The 20,274-nt window shown below is 43.1% G+C and overlaps 1 protein-coding gene and 1 long non-coding RNA gene across 5 annotated transcripts in view; one reads left to right on the plus strand and one right to left on the minus strand.

The window, feature by feature from the left end:
- Positions 1-10,557, plus strand: part of LOC138282563 (uncharacterized) — an 822,484-nt gene extending 811,927 nt beyond the window's left edge. The window contains exon 5 of the long non-coding RNA XR_011200971.1: positions 9,062-10,557. This is a non-coding gene — a long non-coding RNA (uncharacterized lncRNA). The remainder of the gene's footprint in view (positions 1-9,061) is intronic.
- The window catches only part of MYBL1 (MYB proto-oncogene like 1), an 802,126-nt gene extending 782,127 nt beyond the window's left edge, over positions 1-19,999 (minus strand). For 2 of the 4 annotated variants that reach the window (XM_069220274.1, XM_069220273.1), the window contains exon 1: positions 19,683-19,977. In XM_069220274.1, the coding sequence (XP_069076375.1) occupies positions 19,683-19,711 (29 nt within the window). In that variant the 5' untranslated portion in view covers positions 19,712-19,977. Of the gene's footprint in view, positions 1-17,735; positions 18,052-19,682 lie in introns of those variants that run through there. The other 2 variants (XM_069220277.1, XM_069220275.1) reach the window with 2 other exon arrangements.
- Positions 20,000-20,274: the final 275 nt, after the last annotated feature.

Raw genomic sequence — 20,274 nt, forward strand, 5'->3', positions numbered from 1 at the left:
CAAGTGCACAATGCCAGCGCAAGCTGCTTCTGGGGGAGTGGAGAGGCTGTCACACCTTCATTTGCATGATGTAGCCGTACTGCTGTGGGGCAAGCATTCTCGCGGCACAGCCATCGGACACAACTTACTTTCTGAAGACTAGAGCGCGTGTGAATACACAGGAAAAATAATCCAAACGTATCATCTGCTCAAGTTTCATCGGTTTGATGTACAATGCGGAGGTTAGATTCCGTTATACATGTTATGGACAAAATTCAACAAAAGCTTAAATTTTATAATGAAAGAATGATCGGACTCCGATTTACCGATGGTTTGGGTTTGTTATGCGATATACCGGGTCGTGAATATAACAGAAAACGCACTGAACCCCAGTCAGTGACGATTACAGAACACATTCAGATAATAAAAACCGGGTTTGTATTCCAACTCAACTCTAAAACTGTACCGACCCAGTGTAAATTGGTAAGGCGTCATTTTGATTTCAAACTCAAATCGGTTAGGGCAGGAACATGGCACCTGAAGTTTCCAGTTTGTAGGTGGTGCCATTAGCCTAAAGGGCAACTTGTCTCTGCGATATTCGGTGCCTTATGAGATAGATATACGTCAGCGCGAAGCAGGCACGGCTTCTGTTTGCACACGCATGTCCCAGTCAGTTAGCCTTTCTCTAGTCTGACGACCGAGCAGGTGCTGCAGGGTCAGGAAGCGCATGAATTAATTCTAGAAAGACAAACAGGCAGCTAAGATGGACCGTGGGGGGAATCACCTTGGAGGGAGACAATGGCGACTATTTGGTTTTTAATAAGATTTCTACCAGCAAGTGAATAATTAAAAAAAAAAAAAAAAAAAACACACCACATGCCTTAATTACAGAACATTATGTGAAATGGACTCAAAGAAAATATTAATATATGCTGAAATTCTGTAACAAAATAAGGAAGTAGGAAGGGACGCGAAGGAGCAGGACTTTTGCAAGAATTCGTACATTTTATATAGCGGTGCCATTGCAGTGCACGCGGATGTGTACATCTTGGAGATGTATGGCTAAATGCACACCTTGCAATTTACTTCAGAGCAACTGAAGCAGTTAACACAATAGCGCTTGCTGCGTTATTTTGAGATCTAGAACAAACTGCTTTTGCACGGGGCAGTATATGTTTGTTTACACAGTGTTTGCAATTGGCTAGCACCAGCCCTGTGGTGTCTTCGCCGAGGTGTGTTTTCATCACGTGTGTGACTTAATTACTGAAAAGACACCCACGTACGCACACATACCATTAATTCATACGGATTACATGTTGTAAACGCTGCAGCCAAAGCTCAACCGTCCACAGTCTTGGACCAGAACACTTCCCAATACACTGCGTGACAACTGGCAGGATTTCCCGCAACTTTCTTAATGTTCAAACTTTTGAAAAACTTCTTCATTTTCCCCCCACAATAGGAGTATCAAATATTGGTATGTTATTAGTGCTTCGCTGTTTGAGCAATTAAAAATGTATCACTAAGATCACCCCGGTAAAGCGAGACTAGTTGCAAATGGCACCGTAATTCTTTAGTATATTAAGCCTAAAACAGAAATGGGCAAAGGCGTTAATTTTATATGAGAAGCATCCAGCTCTTTAAATTGTCCCAATTGGTTTAAGCCTGCACACCTTCTCAAAACAGACAATTCTGCCTATGAAGGTATTGAAGAGACAAGGCTAGATTCAGAGTTCCAGAGGGGTTTATCTTTGGAAATTGGCTTCAGACTACACTGTTTACGTTGCACTGCCAACCAAAGAGCTGGCTCTTTAAGGCAGATCAATCTAGCTCTTATGAAAAAAGTAACCATTTAAACACTAATCCCTTGAAAGCTGAAGTTCTCAAAGCCTGAGACTAGGTACCCAGCTTTGGTGTGAGAATCTATCTACACAACAGCACTGTACCTACAATCGTTTTTGATTTGCCTATCAAATTTAATGTGTAGATTACTATAGTTAACTTTAGAAAATTAATTTTTTTAACCCTGAAATTATACCAAGAAAATTGCACACTCAGAAAAATGACCTACTGGACACAATGGGGTCTGGCTGCAAAGCTGAAAAATCCATTGCTTGTAAATGGAGAATTTCCACCACCACACCCCAAACACAGCTCCTGGTGAGGATGACTCTGTCTCTCCATCACTGCCACAAGTGGATCAGCTTTCTGAAGGCCGTTCTAGGACTAACTCTGACTCACAGATCACCTGCTGAAGTGGATGGCAGGGAACAGTTGGCTTCCGGAACATTCGCTTTGTTTGAAAATGGACTCCTTCCAGAGCCTACAACTATGGACTGAAGGGAAGGTTTACCAGAACAGGGCGGTCAGACTGTGAAACAGTTGATGAGAAGTGAGCATGGTGTCTGCGGTGCAGCAGCAGCACTGCTTTTATGTTTCTAAGATGGAGTCCTCAACCACTTACTTTTCCTTTACTAAAACTATCTGGTGTTACCCTACCTATGGAATGATACTAATGGGTTTTTCAAATATAAACTCCGGTACCACTGAAGATATTAAAATGTCTTTGCACTAACTCAATAGTGTGAGTGAAGTAACATGGTGAAAAACATAAAAGCAGCAATCATAGCATGCCTGGCCATCTTATATTGTGCAAGAATCACCTCATTTTCTTAGGATTTCTGCGAATCCACTTTTAGTAAAAACTGAAACTTTTCTACCAACATCAAACAGCACTGAATTGTAACTGGGCTTGAGCTCTCATTGTTATCAGCGGCCCCCGAGCTAAACAGATCTTGGCAACTGCACATACAGTTTAACACAACCTGCTAATAGGTAGTTAATATGCAGTACCTTAAAGCAGTGGCATCTGGTGAACTCTCAAAGTGATAGGGTGTCAATTGCTCCCACATATTACAACGTGCGACTGAGTGAAGCTACCGAGTCAAATCCATACCGCAGTTCTGCCTAGTGGGTTTGAGGGGACTAAGGTAAGGTTCATTCCCAGAGAAGAGGAAAACTGAAAATTTGGGGTCAAATTTAGCACTTTTCAGATTAATGTTTCAATAAATTAGCCACGTTTTGCACACTAATCAAGTCTGATACTCAATAGGTGTAACTGGGAGGAAGGGTTTGCCAGCAAATAATACTTTGGAAACAAATGGGCCACAGTACTGTTTTAGTCAAGTTTTAAAAGCACCGACGGAAAAGTCATTGTTTTTACAGCCACTTCAGATACAGAGGCTCAACAATTCAATAGGGCCTCCAGTCCATTTTCAACATGTTTATTGCTACTCCTTCAATTTTCAGATCCTGACCTTTCTAAGTAGGTTATCAACCAAATTATAAAGCTGAAAATCTACTTTAAGTGGGGGGGGGGGGATGTGGTTGGTGGAGGGGGGTCTGACAATGAAAAGTTACTAATCTCACATCCTCAGGTTTAAGGCAGCAGCACTATTCCTGAGGCTGGACAGATCTCGCTGGCAGTGCTATATCACCAACTGCAGAAACAGCACACATATCCCCTCCCTTGTACAGCCCTTAGTTGTGCAAGCCTTCAGAACAGTTAGCAATATCATAAAAAGATCTACAGCAATAAAGAAATATCTCAGCACAAATGATGAAATACGAGCAGTGTCAGCAACTGGCCTACAGTATTAAGAAATTAACACCAGCAAAAAAAATGCACCAATTAAGCAGTAATAATCAGTTAAACATCAGACAAAAATATATTTGGAAATGCACTAATACCGACCCCAAACGCTGCATTTTCAGAAAACGCACACATTTTGTCCTCAAATACTAGGTTTTGTATTAGGAAAATAAACTTATTTCTGCCTCGGCCCAAAAAAGCTTATAACTTCATGCTAATTCGAGTTTTTGCATTCTAACTGGACTGGTACCCAAATATCAACTCGCCATTTTCATCAAGTGCCTTTATTTACCACCCCTTTGCATGGACTGATCCTGTTAACATGACAGGGATACTCAAAAGATGCCATGGATTCCCCCTTTATATTAGTTGGCTATCATTTAACAAGCATTCTCAGACCCCCAGATCCGGTGGCAGCATTAAATTAGTTTTAAAACCATTAGGCCCAGCCTGAAAATGTTCATCCAGGTTCCAATCCAAACTCCAAAGTTTAGCGACTCTATTCTTTGTGAAAAATACGCAGAGCAACATCCATGAATTTGACTAAATTTGCAGACAGTTAGGGATTTATGTCACCGAATTAGTCTAGAGTTAGACGTCAACCTTGTTTATTGAAAAAATTGTCTGAACCATTTTTGACGTTCTGTCAATAAATTAAGCCACACGCATACAAAATGAGGTAAAATTCCAAACCGCGCACCACACTGTCCGCAGCACTTTAGGCACCTTTAGGATTGCCATGCAGATCGAAACGTCAGTAAAGGAATAGATAGGTAAATACAGGCTCATATAAAACATTGTCTTGTCCTTCTTGCCAGAGGAACCAATAAGTTTGCTGTTTTTTCCCGGGGCAGTACTGTACATAACATCTTTTTTTATTCAGCGCTTGAATATTTCTAGCAAAGGACAAAGATTTAACTTGTTTTCTGTGGCCACCAATTAAAAACATGCAGGAGTTGTTGGTGTGTGACCGTAAAGGGTTCAGTGCATTTTATAGGTATATTATCCAAGGGGAGTTTGCGAAATTTCATCCCAAAACTACCTCTGAAATGGCTGCTCTAACTGTGTTCTCCGTGACCTGGAAAAATCCCCAACAGCAGATCAAAACTGAGAAACCATCTTAAGAGATGGCTGCTGCAGGTTAAACTATAATCTAATTAATGAATGGCTGTAGGAGGCTGGCCTTGTTTGTAGTGGGTACCTAAGGTACTTACACCTTATACCGGGTCCAGTTATCCCTTATTAGTGAAATGTAGCCAGTGTCTAGAAACCAGGCTCTCTAGGGGCAGAGTGGATGAGCAGCCAAGGCCTAACTCAGAGACATTCAAAGCTCATGCAATACCACTGTAGTCACACACATGAAAGAAAATACCCATTGTGACAGAAATAAAGGTACTTTATTTTGGTGACAAATGCCAAACATACCATAGAGGCTATACTCCCTTAGTGGGTAAGTAATACACACATTATATACACTAGTATGCAGAAATGGCTGTAAAAACAGTTAGAAAACAGTGCAATTAGTGAAAATCACAATAGTTAGTAATGGGCATGGGGGGGGGGGGGAACACAAACCAATTTGTTAATTTGGCAGTCAAAAACATGTCTAAATGCCTTACACTGCATGCGACCTAGCAAGGGTTTGGCTGCTTTGCTTGCTTTGTAACTAGGTTTTTGCAATGTAAATCACTGCCATACTGTAAGCCATAAAGTCTGATAGTGGAAAAGTCCCTCTAATAAAATATTATGAGAGTCAGACAAAAGTATTATTGTTTCCGGGTTAATCCTCAAAATGCCTTATTCATTGTGAGCAATTTGATTCCAACATTATTAATATAGAAGAATGAGTCCGAAACAAAACATCCGGCCAAACACACAAGGTGAATCCGTAGTGGTTGTATAAAGAGTCAGTCTAGTCTTTGGGATCTTGCCGGCACAGTCTATAATTAGACCGTTAACGTTCCTACGAGCGTCCCGTTCTGTTTCTGGGAGACGGACGCGTTCTCCCGAGATGCGCCTTTTTCTTCACAAGAGATTCTGATTCTATATTATGTCCAAGTGCTCGTATCACCACAACTTATCTGAATGCCTTGAGAAAGCCCCGGCTTACGTGCCGTAAGGGGGCGAAACACGTGTTGGCTGATGGTCTTGTGTCGTTGCTTTAGACTCACCAACGATGTTAGGACGATGTTCCTAGGCTACTGTAAATAGACTCACAACTGACGGCATTTACATTGGATTGACGTTGTTCACAATAAACCTGAAATAAGAAGACTAGACTGACTCTTTATACAACCACTACGGATTCACCTTGTGTGTTTGGCCGGATGTTTTGTTTCGGACTCATTCTTCTATATTAATAATGTTGGAATCAAATTGCTCACAATGAATAAGGCATTTTGAGGATTAACCCGGAAACAATAATACTTTTGTCTGACTCTCATAATATTTTATTAGAGGGACTTTTCCACTATCAGACTTTATACTTGTTACTTTAGGAGGACTAGGGTCCAATGTCCTCCGGTTAAGTCCCTTCAGTTACCTCATTTAGGCATTTTATACAGAGAGCTAGTGTACTGGACCCCCTCCTTTTTTGGAGCTTTGTTTTTGCATGTACTCTTACTGTAAGCCATGCCTTGTACTGTTGTAGCTGTCATTCCACATGGGCATGCCCAGACTCCAGTGGGTATCCTTAGAAAAGAACAACCTCCCTGCCAAATACTGTACACAGGGGTGTGGAATTGCTATTGCCTGTGTGGGAAAGTGCCCATTTTGGATGGTCATCCCCACACTTTTTGCCCTAGATGCTGTTGGTTAATGAATCTGAACGTGCATTGGAGCCTGCTAACCAGGCGCCAGTGCTCTCCATAAATTGGTATATGTGAATTGGTATCCCCAATTGGCAAGGAATTTAACCCCCCCCTTATAAGTCCCTAGTATATGGTGCCAATGGTACCCAGGGCATGGGTGTTAAAGAAGTCACCAAGGCCTGAAGCACTGTTTGTGCCACCCTGAGTGACCCAAGTAAACTACTGACAGCAGGTCTGCCATTGCAGACTGTGGGAGCAGAGTAAACTGTTCAAACTTCACTTTGGCCACACCACATATGGCAAAGTCTATGCACTATCTTTAATATATGTCAGTCAACCCTAAGGAAAGGCTCCTGAACCCAAAAGGCAGTGTTTTTTCCATTAAATGCAACTATAAGTGATAGGCAGTCCATACGGTAACATGGGCTGACACCCAGGCAAACTCGAGGGTCCCCAACTCCATTATGGTAACAACAAAATATGTTGTGTTTGGTATCAATCAATGTGCATTCTAAGCCCTGACACAAATTTCGTGTCAAGAGCAATGTGGCATGCACCCAGGGGGCGTGATTAGAGGTTGCCTCAGTTTTCCTGTGCTCTGGCTGCCAGCTAGCAGCTGCCACCAACACAGGATTCTGAACCCCTCGAAGAAGTGTAAACACTCCAAGGAGTCAGGACAAAGGGCGGGATAGCAAGGAGGTCACACCGCCCTCCCTCCCAGGAAGACTAGTGAAGTAGAACTTCAAGGCGGTGAGCTTCAAAGGGCACACCGCCTCTTATACACAAGGAGACTGTCCCCCAGTGGAGGACAAAGCCGTTCCAGGGCCCCCATTCACATTTGCACCCACACAGGTGAAAAAATTAGTTAGTCAGGATGCGTACATGACCAGAAGGCTAGCTACACCTCTAGGGTGGGCTACTTGGCTTGTACAGCCAAGACAGACCTCTGCCACCTTGAAAATTGGCAAAATAGAGGATTCTGGGTAGAAAAGATGTCCCAACCAACTGGATGTGGTTTACACAGGGGCGGATTAGCTGCTGGGGCTAGTAGCTCATTAGCTACTTGCAAGCACCCCTAACTCTGCTAAATATAGGATTTAAGGGGCACTTCTGGTACCAGAACTTCAGATCTGAAACAACTTGTGAAGAAAGGACAGAAGAACTCCATCAACGACAACAGAAACCTGCACAAACCAAAGGTGTGATATCTTGAACCTGTGGCAACATTTCTGGAACTGCTCAACTGCGGCTTGTCATGGACAAAAGTTCTGTTCCCCCAGCAAGAGGAACTCTTTGTGAGCCAATGGCAAAATCAGACTCCCTTGGGCTAGTGGCACTAGTCCCCTGCAAATATAGGTAAAAAGCACCTACCGGAACTGAAGATGCACTGGCCATCAGGCCCTATGAGGGACCTTCTAAAAGCAGGTGGACCGGTGCATTGTTGGAAGTGTAGTCCAGCTCTCCACCAAGTTACAGCCAGCTACTGTTTTTCCACAGGATCTCCGGGGGAGGGGATAGCTTCTCCCCCCACCTTGCCACTGCCAAGGCTTGTTGATGGCCAGTCCGGTCATCACCACCTTTACTCGACACTGCAACCTTAGGGCACACCGCAACACCTTTATCAGACGTGACCAGAAGTTCAAGTTTGTGCATCTAGTTCAGGCCTCGAAAAATCTACTTACCCACTCACTACGGAGAGTCATATTTTATCAGTTTGAGCTATTTTTAGGACCTGCTCACCCCTTCTGAGGAGTAAAGAGCAGATGTTCTGTTCAATCAGAAAGTGAAGGGGCAATAAAGATGCCTTAAAATATTGCTTTTTTGTCACATCTGCTCTGTGTCCAGAGACAGAGGTCAAAAGTCAGTTTATCTTACAATTAATTTTCCTTCTGATTGCAGAGTTCCAGGATTTTGACAGGTTTTTCCGGACACACAGCCTTTAAATAGCTATGTCAACTGTACAAACATTTCCAAATATATTTCAGTAGTCATGAAAGCCCATTGTTTGTACTTCTGTGAGATGAAAAAAATATTTGGACTAGGATGAAAACAAATCAGAACACTTTACTTGGTGATGTGCAAAGAATAAATATGCTTTCTGAAACATGATTTTCATAGATTGTTATTGCACTATATAGTTTTATCAATAAAGCTGCATGTTACTGGGAAGGTTTTTAGACATTTCTTGGACATTTTATGTCTGTAAATGACGGTGCGACCACATCATGCTTTAGTAATATATTTATTAAAACTGTGTATTTTAACATGAACCTAGAGACACTCCTGCCTTGGTAACAATGCTATCAGTAAACTAAGAGGCAAGTCATGGACTATGTGTCCTCTATATGTGGTCTAGATTATTTTTATACATCGAGCAAATGTTTAGTCTATTTAATTAAACAAAGGCGTTTTTTTCACAGCAGAAATGCTGAGCTCACACATTTGAAGGTACACTCATATGTGAGAATGAAGTTAAAGGTGACTCTGTAAACTAAAATATTTGCCTAGGATCACAGAGTTTGAGCCCCGTTTACGGGCCAAGCATGTTACAGTTGTGGTCGAGTAGATTATTCAAGTTACTCTACCTGCAGGACTAGTAAAGTTTTTATGATTTTTCAAGGCCTGTGCTTCCTCACCTGCTCCGTCGCAGAGGTAAAACCAGCAACCACACCTCAGCACCTGAGACACCCGTTTTATATTTGTGCTGGCTGGTGAATCCTGGTCCAGGGGCTCACAAACGCTTAACCCCCAGTGGGCTCCCATGAACTCAACCTGCAAGTGATCAAGTATCACAGGTGTCACTGTTAAACAACCTCCGCTCCCGCATTCAGAACCAAGGACAGTCAGGACACCTCTGCACCGAGGTCCCTCGAGACAGGTAAAATTGGTCTGCTTGTCGAAGCTTGGTCCTAGGACCCGCATCACCTGAACTTCAAGTGGGTTCCCCTGAACTCACCCCAGAAGTGGCCGTGCATCACTAGTGATTTTTCGCATTGACCACAATGGTAAAAGTTTGACATCTTGTAATGTACTGATTTTATTTCACTTGCAATTCCATAACTCTGGTTATACATATCCGATTTACTTTGCTTCGGTGTCTAGATTAATATAAAAACTGCTTTCTTTTGAGTCATGTCAATTACTAATTGTCCATTTTGGTACTCTGAAACGCGTAACATGTTCCTCTAGTAAAACCTGACTGCTCTTTGCCACTCTACCGGACTGAGCTAAGGATTTATTATTGTGAATCCAAGGGCCATCTTTGGGGTATTGTGAGGGTATTACATACTGAAGCACAACCAGCATCACTGCATAATACTCCACTTTCCTACTGCCCAACTCCCAGCACATATTGTTTGGGGTCAAGAACAACAAACTTTCATGCTTATTTTGTCCTTGGGACAAGTAGGCCCAACCCCCTGCAGCACAAACACTTTGGCTCCCAATTTACAGTTCTACATCAAGGATCATGGAAGGGCATTGTCTGCAGTTAAGGTAATACTTGTGTCCCTATGTTAAACTTGTATTTATGAGTCATTAATTCAAAGCCTTTATTGTTATGGTGAGCACTCTAGGGAAATGTTATAAGCTCAGACTGCACTACCAACAGTGGTCCCAGTACAAAAATGTGTACATAAGTTTGAAAGGTTTAACAATAAGAGAGTCTAGGTACAATGCTCCCAGAATATTCTATGATTAGATGCAAATATTTGCAGAAGCTTGAAAGCAAGATTGATGAGTCTTTGGTTTCCAATTAAATGTTCTCAAAACATGCAGCTAGGAAAGAAATGTTTTGCTAAATTACTGTGAAATGTTACGTACCATTTCTTTGAAGCATCATCTACTAAAAAGGTGTTGATGCCTATTAGTATTCCAAATAAAATATTCATAATGGAAACATCAATGCAACCAGTTTATTCAAGATTATGGGAAACATTAAAATAAACAATCACTGGCAAAGCTGATAGGTCAGACACAGGTGGTCAGCCTTTTGGTTTTGGCAATGCTTGGTGTAAACCTTTATTGCTGAAAGTGCTGCCAGGCCCTCATCATTATAACAGATACTGGCAAAAAGCAATATTATGTTTTGGTCACACACAGACACAGACACAAACACACACACACACACAGGGATATTCATAACCCTTGTCAGGGTGAGCCCTCAAAGTTTTAAGTAAGAGCATCACTGAGAAGCACAAAGTGCCAAAGATAACAACTGCTCACATTAGATCGGGACCTAGGTACAATTTGGTGCTGGCCGTGATTGAGCGCGGGTCAGATACGCCAACCAGGTTCGTGCTGGTGAAAGATTTTACCTCCTTATGTTAACTCATTAAGTCCCAAGCCACCAAAAAGTACACTTCTAAAGCTTTCCAGCAAGGTCCAGACCAGTTGCTAATGATCATCTAGGCAGTTGCAGGAAAGGCATCCTGAGCCTTGCTGTATCTCTGCAACTTAAACAGGAGGTCAGCCTTAGGAACCCTGGAGGCCAAACTTTGTACTGGCTAGAAGAGTGACCAGTTCCAGTCCTGCAGGGCTTTCCTCGGTTTGCAGACAGCAAGTTCAATCCTCTTCTGAATTTCCTCAGGTCCATTAGTATTCTCAAGTGGGTGCCTGGAGATGCCACATTTTACCCTGGCACAAGCTAGTGGTGGGAATCACTCCTAGGTATGCCCTAATCAATGCGGTGTAAAACTTTCCGGGGCCAACCTGTCCCACTTTGAGCATTTTTAACATGGCAAAAATGTTTGGTCACACTAAAATTGAGCTCTGAGGTCTGGGAGGGGCATAGGAGAGGAAGGGGGTAGTATACTATGGTAATCCTAGTATCCAACCACATCTAACACTAAAATCCAGTATAAGGCAGCCCACTGTATATACACCCAATAAACCCAGAGACAGACATCTGCTAGAAATAAAGTAGGATTTCTGTAGCACAGGTTTTGACACTGTCAAAAATGTTGCTCACAGTCCCACCCTGCAAACTCTGGGAGTTTCAAGAGCCATCTCTGCTCATTCAGGTCAGCCCATGTTTTGCTCCTTAATGCATTTCACAACCATTCAAATTCTAGTAAGTGGCAGAAAGAAGTTTGAGAACAAATTAAAGTTAACCTCCAGGAACTTAAGGCATGTAAAAACTAAATGAATAGTTGTTAAAAATCTGAGCTCACCATTGAATTGGACATTTAATAACCATTTCAAATGTTATTATTTTTGTAGATACTCTTATTCCTCAGATACAACATCAAGATTTGTATCTGTATGGACAAACTCCTAAGACGCAAGGAGATCTCCCTTAGATACAGAAATTTCATGAATAATCTGCCAGACGCCCTGCAGGAGTTGAGGCGCAACGGGGGCAAACTTTCCAATCAGAAGTGGACTGAGGCACTCCAAGGTCCTAGGGAGGTGGCAATTGAGACCACGTTGCACCTAGTTTCTATAGGCCCTTTTATACTAGAGTATTGCTGGCCATGATTGGTAGAGCTGACAGTGAGGTGTGCCACAGGGGCTGTGGCGCAGAAGGGAACATTTATACGTATTCCGTTGGAGTGCTCTGCCATACAGCTGAAGAGTGGTGTGGGCCCTTCAGGCAGTCTCAGGCTTACAGCTGCTCCCAGAGGGGAGGTTCTGGGCCCTGGGCATTTGGGAGATAATGAAGGTCCCAGATACCAATGTCTGTTCTGTAACCTGGGCCAAGTAGTAGCACAATGCAATGTGGCACAACTATGGGGATCCTCTGCACTACTGAAACTGGAGCGATGGCACTCCGACCTATATTGTGGAGGGCAAATTAGCATTTTATCTACAATGGAAGACGTTGCCCCCATAAATACCACATATTATGGGACCTATGAAGCACTTACTGCTGCTCGCCTTAGTCCACTACCATACACAGCTTTTGTGGGACAACTTTCTAGCGATTGGTTCCAAGGGAGCATTTTGGGATTCTCATCAGTATACAGACTATGTGATTGTGTATCAGTGTACCATCATACAAGTGAGCCAGCCTATGTGCTAGGTTATACAATGCATGTCACAAGCTGTACCACTCTATTGTTATTTTTGTTAATTAATAAAGACAATTAAAACAAAAACAATTTGTACTCTAGTTTTCTATATAGGACAACTAAGCCTCCACAGTGAACCATAGCTTTTCGGAGCTAGGTAATGTAAGGGTATGTTAACCTTAATTTTGTATTACATGTCCTATTTTTAAGTAACTTGCACCCTGCCTTGTGAGTGCACAGGCCTACAAAGGAGTGACTTATTAATATTCAAGCAGGAGGTTTTGTTCGGTCAAAATGGTTTGAGACACTGAATTGCAGTTTTTACACTGGTACAGCCTTGATACCTTTACACCGCTGCAGTGAGGCTACACCGGTAGGCCTGAAGGCATGTTTTACACTGTCACTGTAGTGGATGGCATAATAGGTGCTACAGTCCCCTAGTGACATTTAACTTACTGGCCCTGGGTTTATTTTTGCACTGTGTAATAGGGACATATATGTAATTTAATTATACCAATAAGGAACATGTCAATTCAACCATGTTAAGGGGGGAGAAACGGCCCTTTACTACTGGTTAGCAGGGGTAAAGTGCACAGAGTTTTAAAGCCAGAAAATATAAAAGGTAAAAAAGAAAAGCGGACCACGCAGGAAAGGCATTTTTTGTAAACCTGCTCTCTCTTTTCTTCAAAGTATGTTCTCTTTTGGTGTCCCCTGCTGCCCCCCACCAACCCACAATCGCCTACCAGATGCTCCTCCACCGCTCACTCCTTTTAGTGTACTTCGAACAATGTTATTTGACTATTTTATTTTCACGATTTAATTTGCTGACATGGTTCTCCACCATGTTGGAACTGTAAATTACAATGGCCACCATGCATCAGGATGCATACCTAAGGAAAGTTCACAACGCACGCCTCAGCAGCCAGCTTGGAAAGGACTTCCCCATTCAAACATTGCCAGCCATGCATGTTGATGCATTTTGACACACGCATTCGCCTGACATTACTAAGAGGCATTAGAAAGGCCAACCGCTTGATCTTTTAATGACAAGACCTCTTGGCTTTGCCAATACTCGTTAAATGCAACTGACTCACTGGAATAGTGTTCACATTTCCAGAGACAAGCAGTGGTGTGAAACAACTGGAAAGTCTCTCAAATGTTATCTATCTGGCAACAGGACGATAGTGTAGGTTTCCTTTTAATTTTGAATAAGCTATAAACATAACGTCAATGTAAGCATTACTGTTATAAATTATCAGTCCTCCCCTTCAGTAGTCATGCTACTCCTCAGCTTCAAAAGGGGCAGCACAGCTTTTCTGGAGATAAAGCCTAGTTTTGTGAGCCCTTATAGCCACAAAATAGTGAATTCTGTCAGACACTGTTACCTTTAGCACGACACTCCTGTCTTATGACACAAAAAAGAAAACCTCTAAATACGTGAACTGTCTAGCACTTACAGGTTTCCGCGCAAATGTACACTATGAACGATATTAGAATAAAAAGGCCCAGATTCTCCTTGTATTCTCTTCCCTGCTAGGCAGCCATCCTACTTGCCTCTGCTCTCTCTCTCTACCCCTCTCTACACAACACTGCCCCAGGCTAGAAACCTGTATGCTTGTTTAATGCTCATGTGACAATGCACAGTTCCCAGCAATTCCTGAATGATTTAATGTGCAGAGCACACAATATATGCAGGTAACGTTTTCAGCAGTTAAAATAGAATTAGCAATATTAAAAAGAAAATGAAACCGTAAACCAGTTTAGCCATGCCGCTGGTATAATGCACACCTTTATTTAGAGTTTGACCAGAAGAATTCCACCAACAATTGCAGTAGATTTTCCTCCGCCACAAAATCCACCTTATTTAGACTTCTCCTCCAGGACGCTGGAAGTTTTTCAACCAAACTGACTAGATCTGTCATATAAGAAGCCACTTTAAGGAATAAATCTTGGGCAGGAGAGAAACCAGAGCCATGCCAGTTACTAAAGAGTCTGCATCCAAACCTGGGTGTTGGAAAATGAAACATAAATTGGGGAGACATTAGCAGCAGCTTCAAAACCAACTACCTGCCTAATATGCTGAGAGAGGTTTCCTAGCATGTTACGTGCACTATACTAAAAACTTTTCTTGAAAGTCAGCATTGTTTCTAAGGCAGTCTTTCATACAACAAGATCCGTGAAAAGCCCTAAATCACCAGATTTATGGTGGCTGATCAGCCAATGTGATTGGCACCATTTTTGGCCTAAGTCGCAGACACAACAGTTTTTGCCTCGAAGCTCATTCTGCAACCCGGCTGGATTCTAAATAATGTGTAGCCGTCAGAACTGATTATTAACCTGACTTTGTTTAAGGCCTTTCCATTACTGCTCTGCCCTAAATCAGTGTGGATGCTCAACTTTAGCTCCATCCCAGAGTGGACAGGGCACCGATGGAAGCTCTTTGCAGCATTATAAGGAGGAGACCCAAATCTGCCTATAATTCTCTACATATATTTTTGTTATGGTAATAAAAACGTAATATTAGTTAAAACATCACTACCTGCTTGTTATAACTTACTGCAAGTGAGTAGTGGCACCCCAGCAGGACCGACATGTGCAGCAGAGAGGGCACTCATGCAGCCTAATCCACATATTGCGGTCTCTCAAGAGAGCAAAGGCTGCACACATGGGGGCAGCTGAGGCCTACTTATTAGGACAACTCACTTGGAGTTCCATGCTCTTATAAAGGCACTCAGCCTACAGCTTCTATAGTTCTGGGATGCCTCCGAGACATGCAATATATTTATAATGGACAGAGGAAGCCACATCATCCCAATATAATGTTTCAAGTATTTGTTTAAGACCTAACAAGAAAGTATATGAGCACTGCACTTGCAACTGAGAAAACATTAACATAGAAAGTAGCTTAGAAACAACAGCTGTCAATACTATTCAGTTTACATATGAACTTTCAACCAAGGTTCTTTAAATAGGCGAGTTTTTAGTGTACTGGAACATCTATATTCCAGTAAAAGGAATGATATTCTTCTAAGACAGCATGGTTGCTTCTAAGACTATGGGGGTTATTACAACTTTGGAGGAGGTGTTAATCCGTCCCAAAAGTGACGGTAAAGTGACGGATATACCACCAGCCATATTACGAGTTCCATAGGATATAATGGACTCATAATACGGCTGGTGGTATATCCGTCACTTTACCGTCACTTTTGGGACGGATTAACACCTCCTCCAAAGTTGTAATAACCCCCTATATACTTTGTATGCTTGAGAAAAGTTTACTTAAAGAGAATGCCCAGGGATAAACGATTTTAATGACATTTTAAAATGAGAATAAATTAAAGTTCTGAATCAAGATGTAAATATTACGTCGGGAAATGGAGATAAAAAGATGAGTAAAACAAATATAATAATCACACATCAAAAACAGATAAGTGCAAGCTATTTGTTTAGCTTAAAAGACTATAGGTGCATCACAACTGGTGCAAGCCAGCAATGTCTTCTTGTTTGCTGCAGTGCTGAACTCAGCACAGACAAAATCAGAAGCCAGAACCAAAAAAGTATAGTTTAAGGCCACTGAATATATTGATATCTTTAAAATGCAAACAGGAAATATAAAACTGCCACTGAAAAAAAGGTGCACAGATGAAACACAGGACCTGTGTTTGGTTACCAGCCATGTGGATCATTCAGTCTTCTTTGAATACTGAAGAACTGACTACCATTTACTCAACGTTTAGACAATACAATCCATCCACTTCAACGATTTTCCCCAGACTGACGAAAACAAAAAGTGACTGTTTAATGCTGGTGAGCAACGATCTATGCTGTCCATCAAAAGTGCAGTGCAGTTGACGAGGTCCCTGGCTAAATTAGAAAATACATCTGAAAAAAATTCTTGATGGCATTGCCAAAAAACACCTAGACGACACATCAAAAAAAATGACAACCACAGCCATAGGAAACAAACTAGAGATTAACAAGGGTCACTAAGTGACTGCTAGGTACCTAACAGTACAAACTAACTGGAGTTATCAAAACAACTGCAAGACCTGCATTTAATGGTGTCTCAGAGCATATCCAAAATATTGCAATCCCTTTCCTGATACCTTTTTCACCCACTGTATTTGTTGGGGTCCACTCCACATTACATTAGTCAACCAAAAAAAAACACCATGCTCCAGGGGCCAACATACTACTTCAGCGAGGAAATGGGGGTAAGATCTGGCACTTGGAGAGAAGCGGTAAATTCCAAAGTGTGTTATAATCCGCTCTGAAAATGCCACATTAAATAGAGAATGATTTTTAGACTACAAATATTTGCCTATATAAGTAGTCTGTTTATAAAACATCGCAGGGAAATGCTATATATGCACACGAAGACAAGAGGCCACTAAATATGGCAGAATTGTCAGCAAACAATTTAGACCATTCAACCCCTTTGTTATTTTACAGGAATGTAGGAAGTCCGTCGCAGTCCTAGGGAGGCCGCAGTCATCTATGTAGCCGTGTTTTGATCAAATACAGTGCAAGAAACGCAATCACGAGGCTAGTAAACTCTTCTAGCATTTTTTTAAGACGCCAGGCATAAAAGTTACTCTTCTAGGCCATTATTCCTCAAGTCCAAGTGACTGGTCCTATACATGCCAAACTACTCGCCAATAAGTACACAGTAATTGCCAGTACAGTAAATTTAAAGTGATACCCGTTTAAAAAAATACATATATTAAAAAGGTTTGCCTGGTTATTACTAATAGCATGTGTCCATTACCATTACTAAATTTTAGATACACTTCGTTATCACAAAAAGGTTAAACGTAGACTATCGTCCCCGAGTATTCCTGACGTCTGCTTCTTCTATTACTCAGTTTCAGAACGGATCTCTATTATCTAAATCTCGGGTAACTATTGCTGAATGCTAGGCGGCAAACACTAGTCATAAAAACCAGGCGCCTGTCACTATCACTAAATACAAGGTGATCATTAACAATCCCTCGACCAGAGGAGCCACCTTAGGTCTCACTCGCATGATCAGTTTCTGAGAGAGGCGGCGCCTCGCACGCACTCCTCCCGGCATCCTCACCTCGGTGTGACGGGCACCTGTGGCTCGGAGCCCCAGGCCGTGCTCCCTGTCAGAGACAAGCGGCTCCCTCAGGTGTGGGGCTTGTGCAGATCTCACTCCCTGCGCTATGTCAGTTTTTGGATCCTCCTCCACAGACAGGGTGCGTGTGTACAGATCTCCAACTCTGTGCGCGCGGACCCCCTCTGGCGGGTGCCGACTCTTACCTGCGTAGCGGTCTCCGGGCCATGCCCGCACTGAGGGTGCGCCTCGCGGGATGTGGTGTCTGCTCAGCGCCGACGGTGCGGGGGCCGTGGCATGGTCACCCTCCGGATGAGACGGTGTCCTGTCAGGGGCTGCACAGGGCGCTGCACGGCTGGGCACCGTCCCCGGCTAGCGGCCGCGTCTCCCTCTGTTGATGATCTAGTTTGTCTGTGCCGCCGAATCTTGCACCCCGCCTCCTTCCAGAACGCTGTTTGAATGTGCGCACGCGGCCTCGCTCCCCATTGGCTGGCCTGGCAGCACGCGAGGCCGGTGGGTGTGTGAGCGCGCGCTGGCACGAACACACAACACGGGCTACTGACAGGGAGAGAAGGAGGGCTCCGAAGATCACGGAGCTGACACTGTCCTAGTCTGTTTCACGTCAGAGGGGATCTCTTTAGGCGTCCCTAGCAACAACGTGACGTGACGAGCAGGTAATCAAGCATTCTGAGCCTGGTCTCTCCAGCCGTCACCGGTTACTCAGCTATTTCCGGGGTCGCAGCTGATCGGTTCAGTGGTTCCAGCCTGCCGCCTTTCCTGGGCTTCACGTCTTTGGCACTGTGCCCTACTGCGACGTGACGCGCCATCATGAGAGCTCCTTAGTTGAAAGTTGTCATTTGTTTCTAAATTACGACGAAAGATAAGCAGTTGCGATCCTAGGATCGTCTCACACAAATCGCGAGTTTCAGTTATCTTGCGTGAACAACTGAACTAAAATGCGAAAGCAAATCTGAGATTACGTTAGGTCGTTAAATGAAAACCCATTGCTGGGGCACCGTGTGTTTGGTGACGTGGAGACGTCTAGTGACTTTTATAGGCCTCGCAGAAGGCGTCTCACTCCTAAACCTTCACCTTTAGTATACAAGGAGCTCTCATTCTGGAGCAGCACAAAACACTCCGGTTACCCCCGCCCCTTTCCACCTACCCGCGATGCTTCTGTTCCCCGTGTCAGTGCGGCCCAGCAGGGACGCGGTAATAAGTTACTTGACACCTTGTCATTTGCAGGCCCCATTTTTTTTCGTCAACCCAAAAGAGATGAGGGTTGCCGAAAGATAAATAAATTGGAACTGTGTTCGGCTCGGCCGGTTGCAGGGCTTTCAGGACCCTGTGCAGAAAGTAAATGTGCAAGACCCCTTTAGTCTGCTTACAACTTGGCATCACAAGAAGTAGCATCACTTGCCTATTAATCATCTGGCCTTGTTGAAGCGACTTATCAAGAAACAACGCTCCTGGGACTGAAAGCAGTAAAACTGTAACAACATAACCAATAACCATAATAACTTAAGTCCATAGATTTCAAATCTTTTAAGTGAAAATATATCTGTTCCACTGGATATAAAAGCTTGGCCCATTATCTCTTTACTCTAATTTCAAAAACGTTTTCAAGATCAGTACATTATTTTATATGTATGTGGGATTCATATAGTGCAAACTGAACCAAAAGACACCTGAGAGTTGTAGAAGGTCAAAGAGAACAAGTATTAGTTACAGCCCGCCAAGTTTTCCAGGCCCATGTGTGATGTGTTGCTACAGTCCAGTTTTTTTTCTTTGAATTCTGTGACTTGTAATCTTGTTTATCCATTATTAAATAGGACCACGAGTGCCAGAATTTAAATGAGAAGAACTGGAGCAGCACATCACACATGGACCTGGGAAACCTTGCAGCTATTTAGTTAGGGTAGCTAGTATGTGGAATGTTACTGCATCCTTGGTATATGCTAAAGGTTTTGGTTATATTGAGAATACACACGCTCACGAGAGCACACTGTAATTTATCCACAAGAGCTTGGCTTCGAACGCGGCTTTCAGATCGGAGCAGTATTCTGTTGAGCTGGTTGGAGGACGCGTCTGAGGCTGGGCGTTGGGGGACACTTGATCGCTGTATTCAATAAAATAATTCAAGATAAACTCACCCTGTTGCGGAAAGCCTATCTTCTTTCATCACCACATAAATTGGCGACAAGCAGAGGACCTACGCGAAAGGAGACAAGGTGTCCCTCAGCGGGTGACCAGCCTTTGGTCAGTCGGATACAAAAGGTCACTCCTGCCGTTTTCGGAAGGCACTCATCCGGCGTGTTCTGGTGTGACTCGACGCAATTGCACTTCTTCATAGACATGCGGATAGTAATGTTGAGCTGGTGAGTCCTCTGTATCCAAAGTCGGCACTGGATTTCTGTATTTGGCCAACATAACGACGCATCTCCTTCCTGAGCCACCAGGAGTTAAAGGGGCCGGTGCTTGCACTGCTAGGACTTAAAGGGGCAGGATTCATTACGGGGAGTTATTGACCTACAACGCTCCCTGTTTTGTTGACTTTCAAAGACACGCCCTGCTACAGGTTACATTGAGGATTGTGTCAGCGTTTCTGCTTCTTGATTGACTAATCGGCTGCTTGGATGTTGTTTGCGCAAGAGGATGCTTCCATGAAACAGCGGTGACACGCACACCTCAACTTCTGCGTTCACCTTCGCCTATCCGGTGATAGGCACACCTTTTGAGGAATAT

The sequence above is a fragment of the Pleurodeles waltl genome, chromosome 2_2 (assembly GCF_031143425.1).
Source record: "Pleurodeles waltl isolate 20211129_DDA chromosome 2_2, aPleWal1.hap1.20221129, whole genome shotgun sequence".
NCBI lineage: Eukaryota > Metazoa > Chordata > Amphibia > Caudata > Salamandridae > Pleurodeles > Pleurodeles waltl.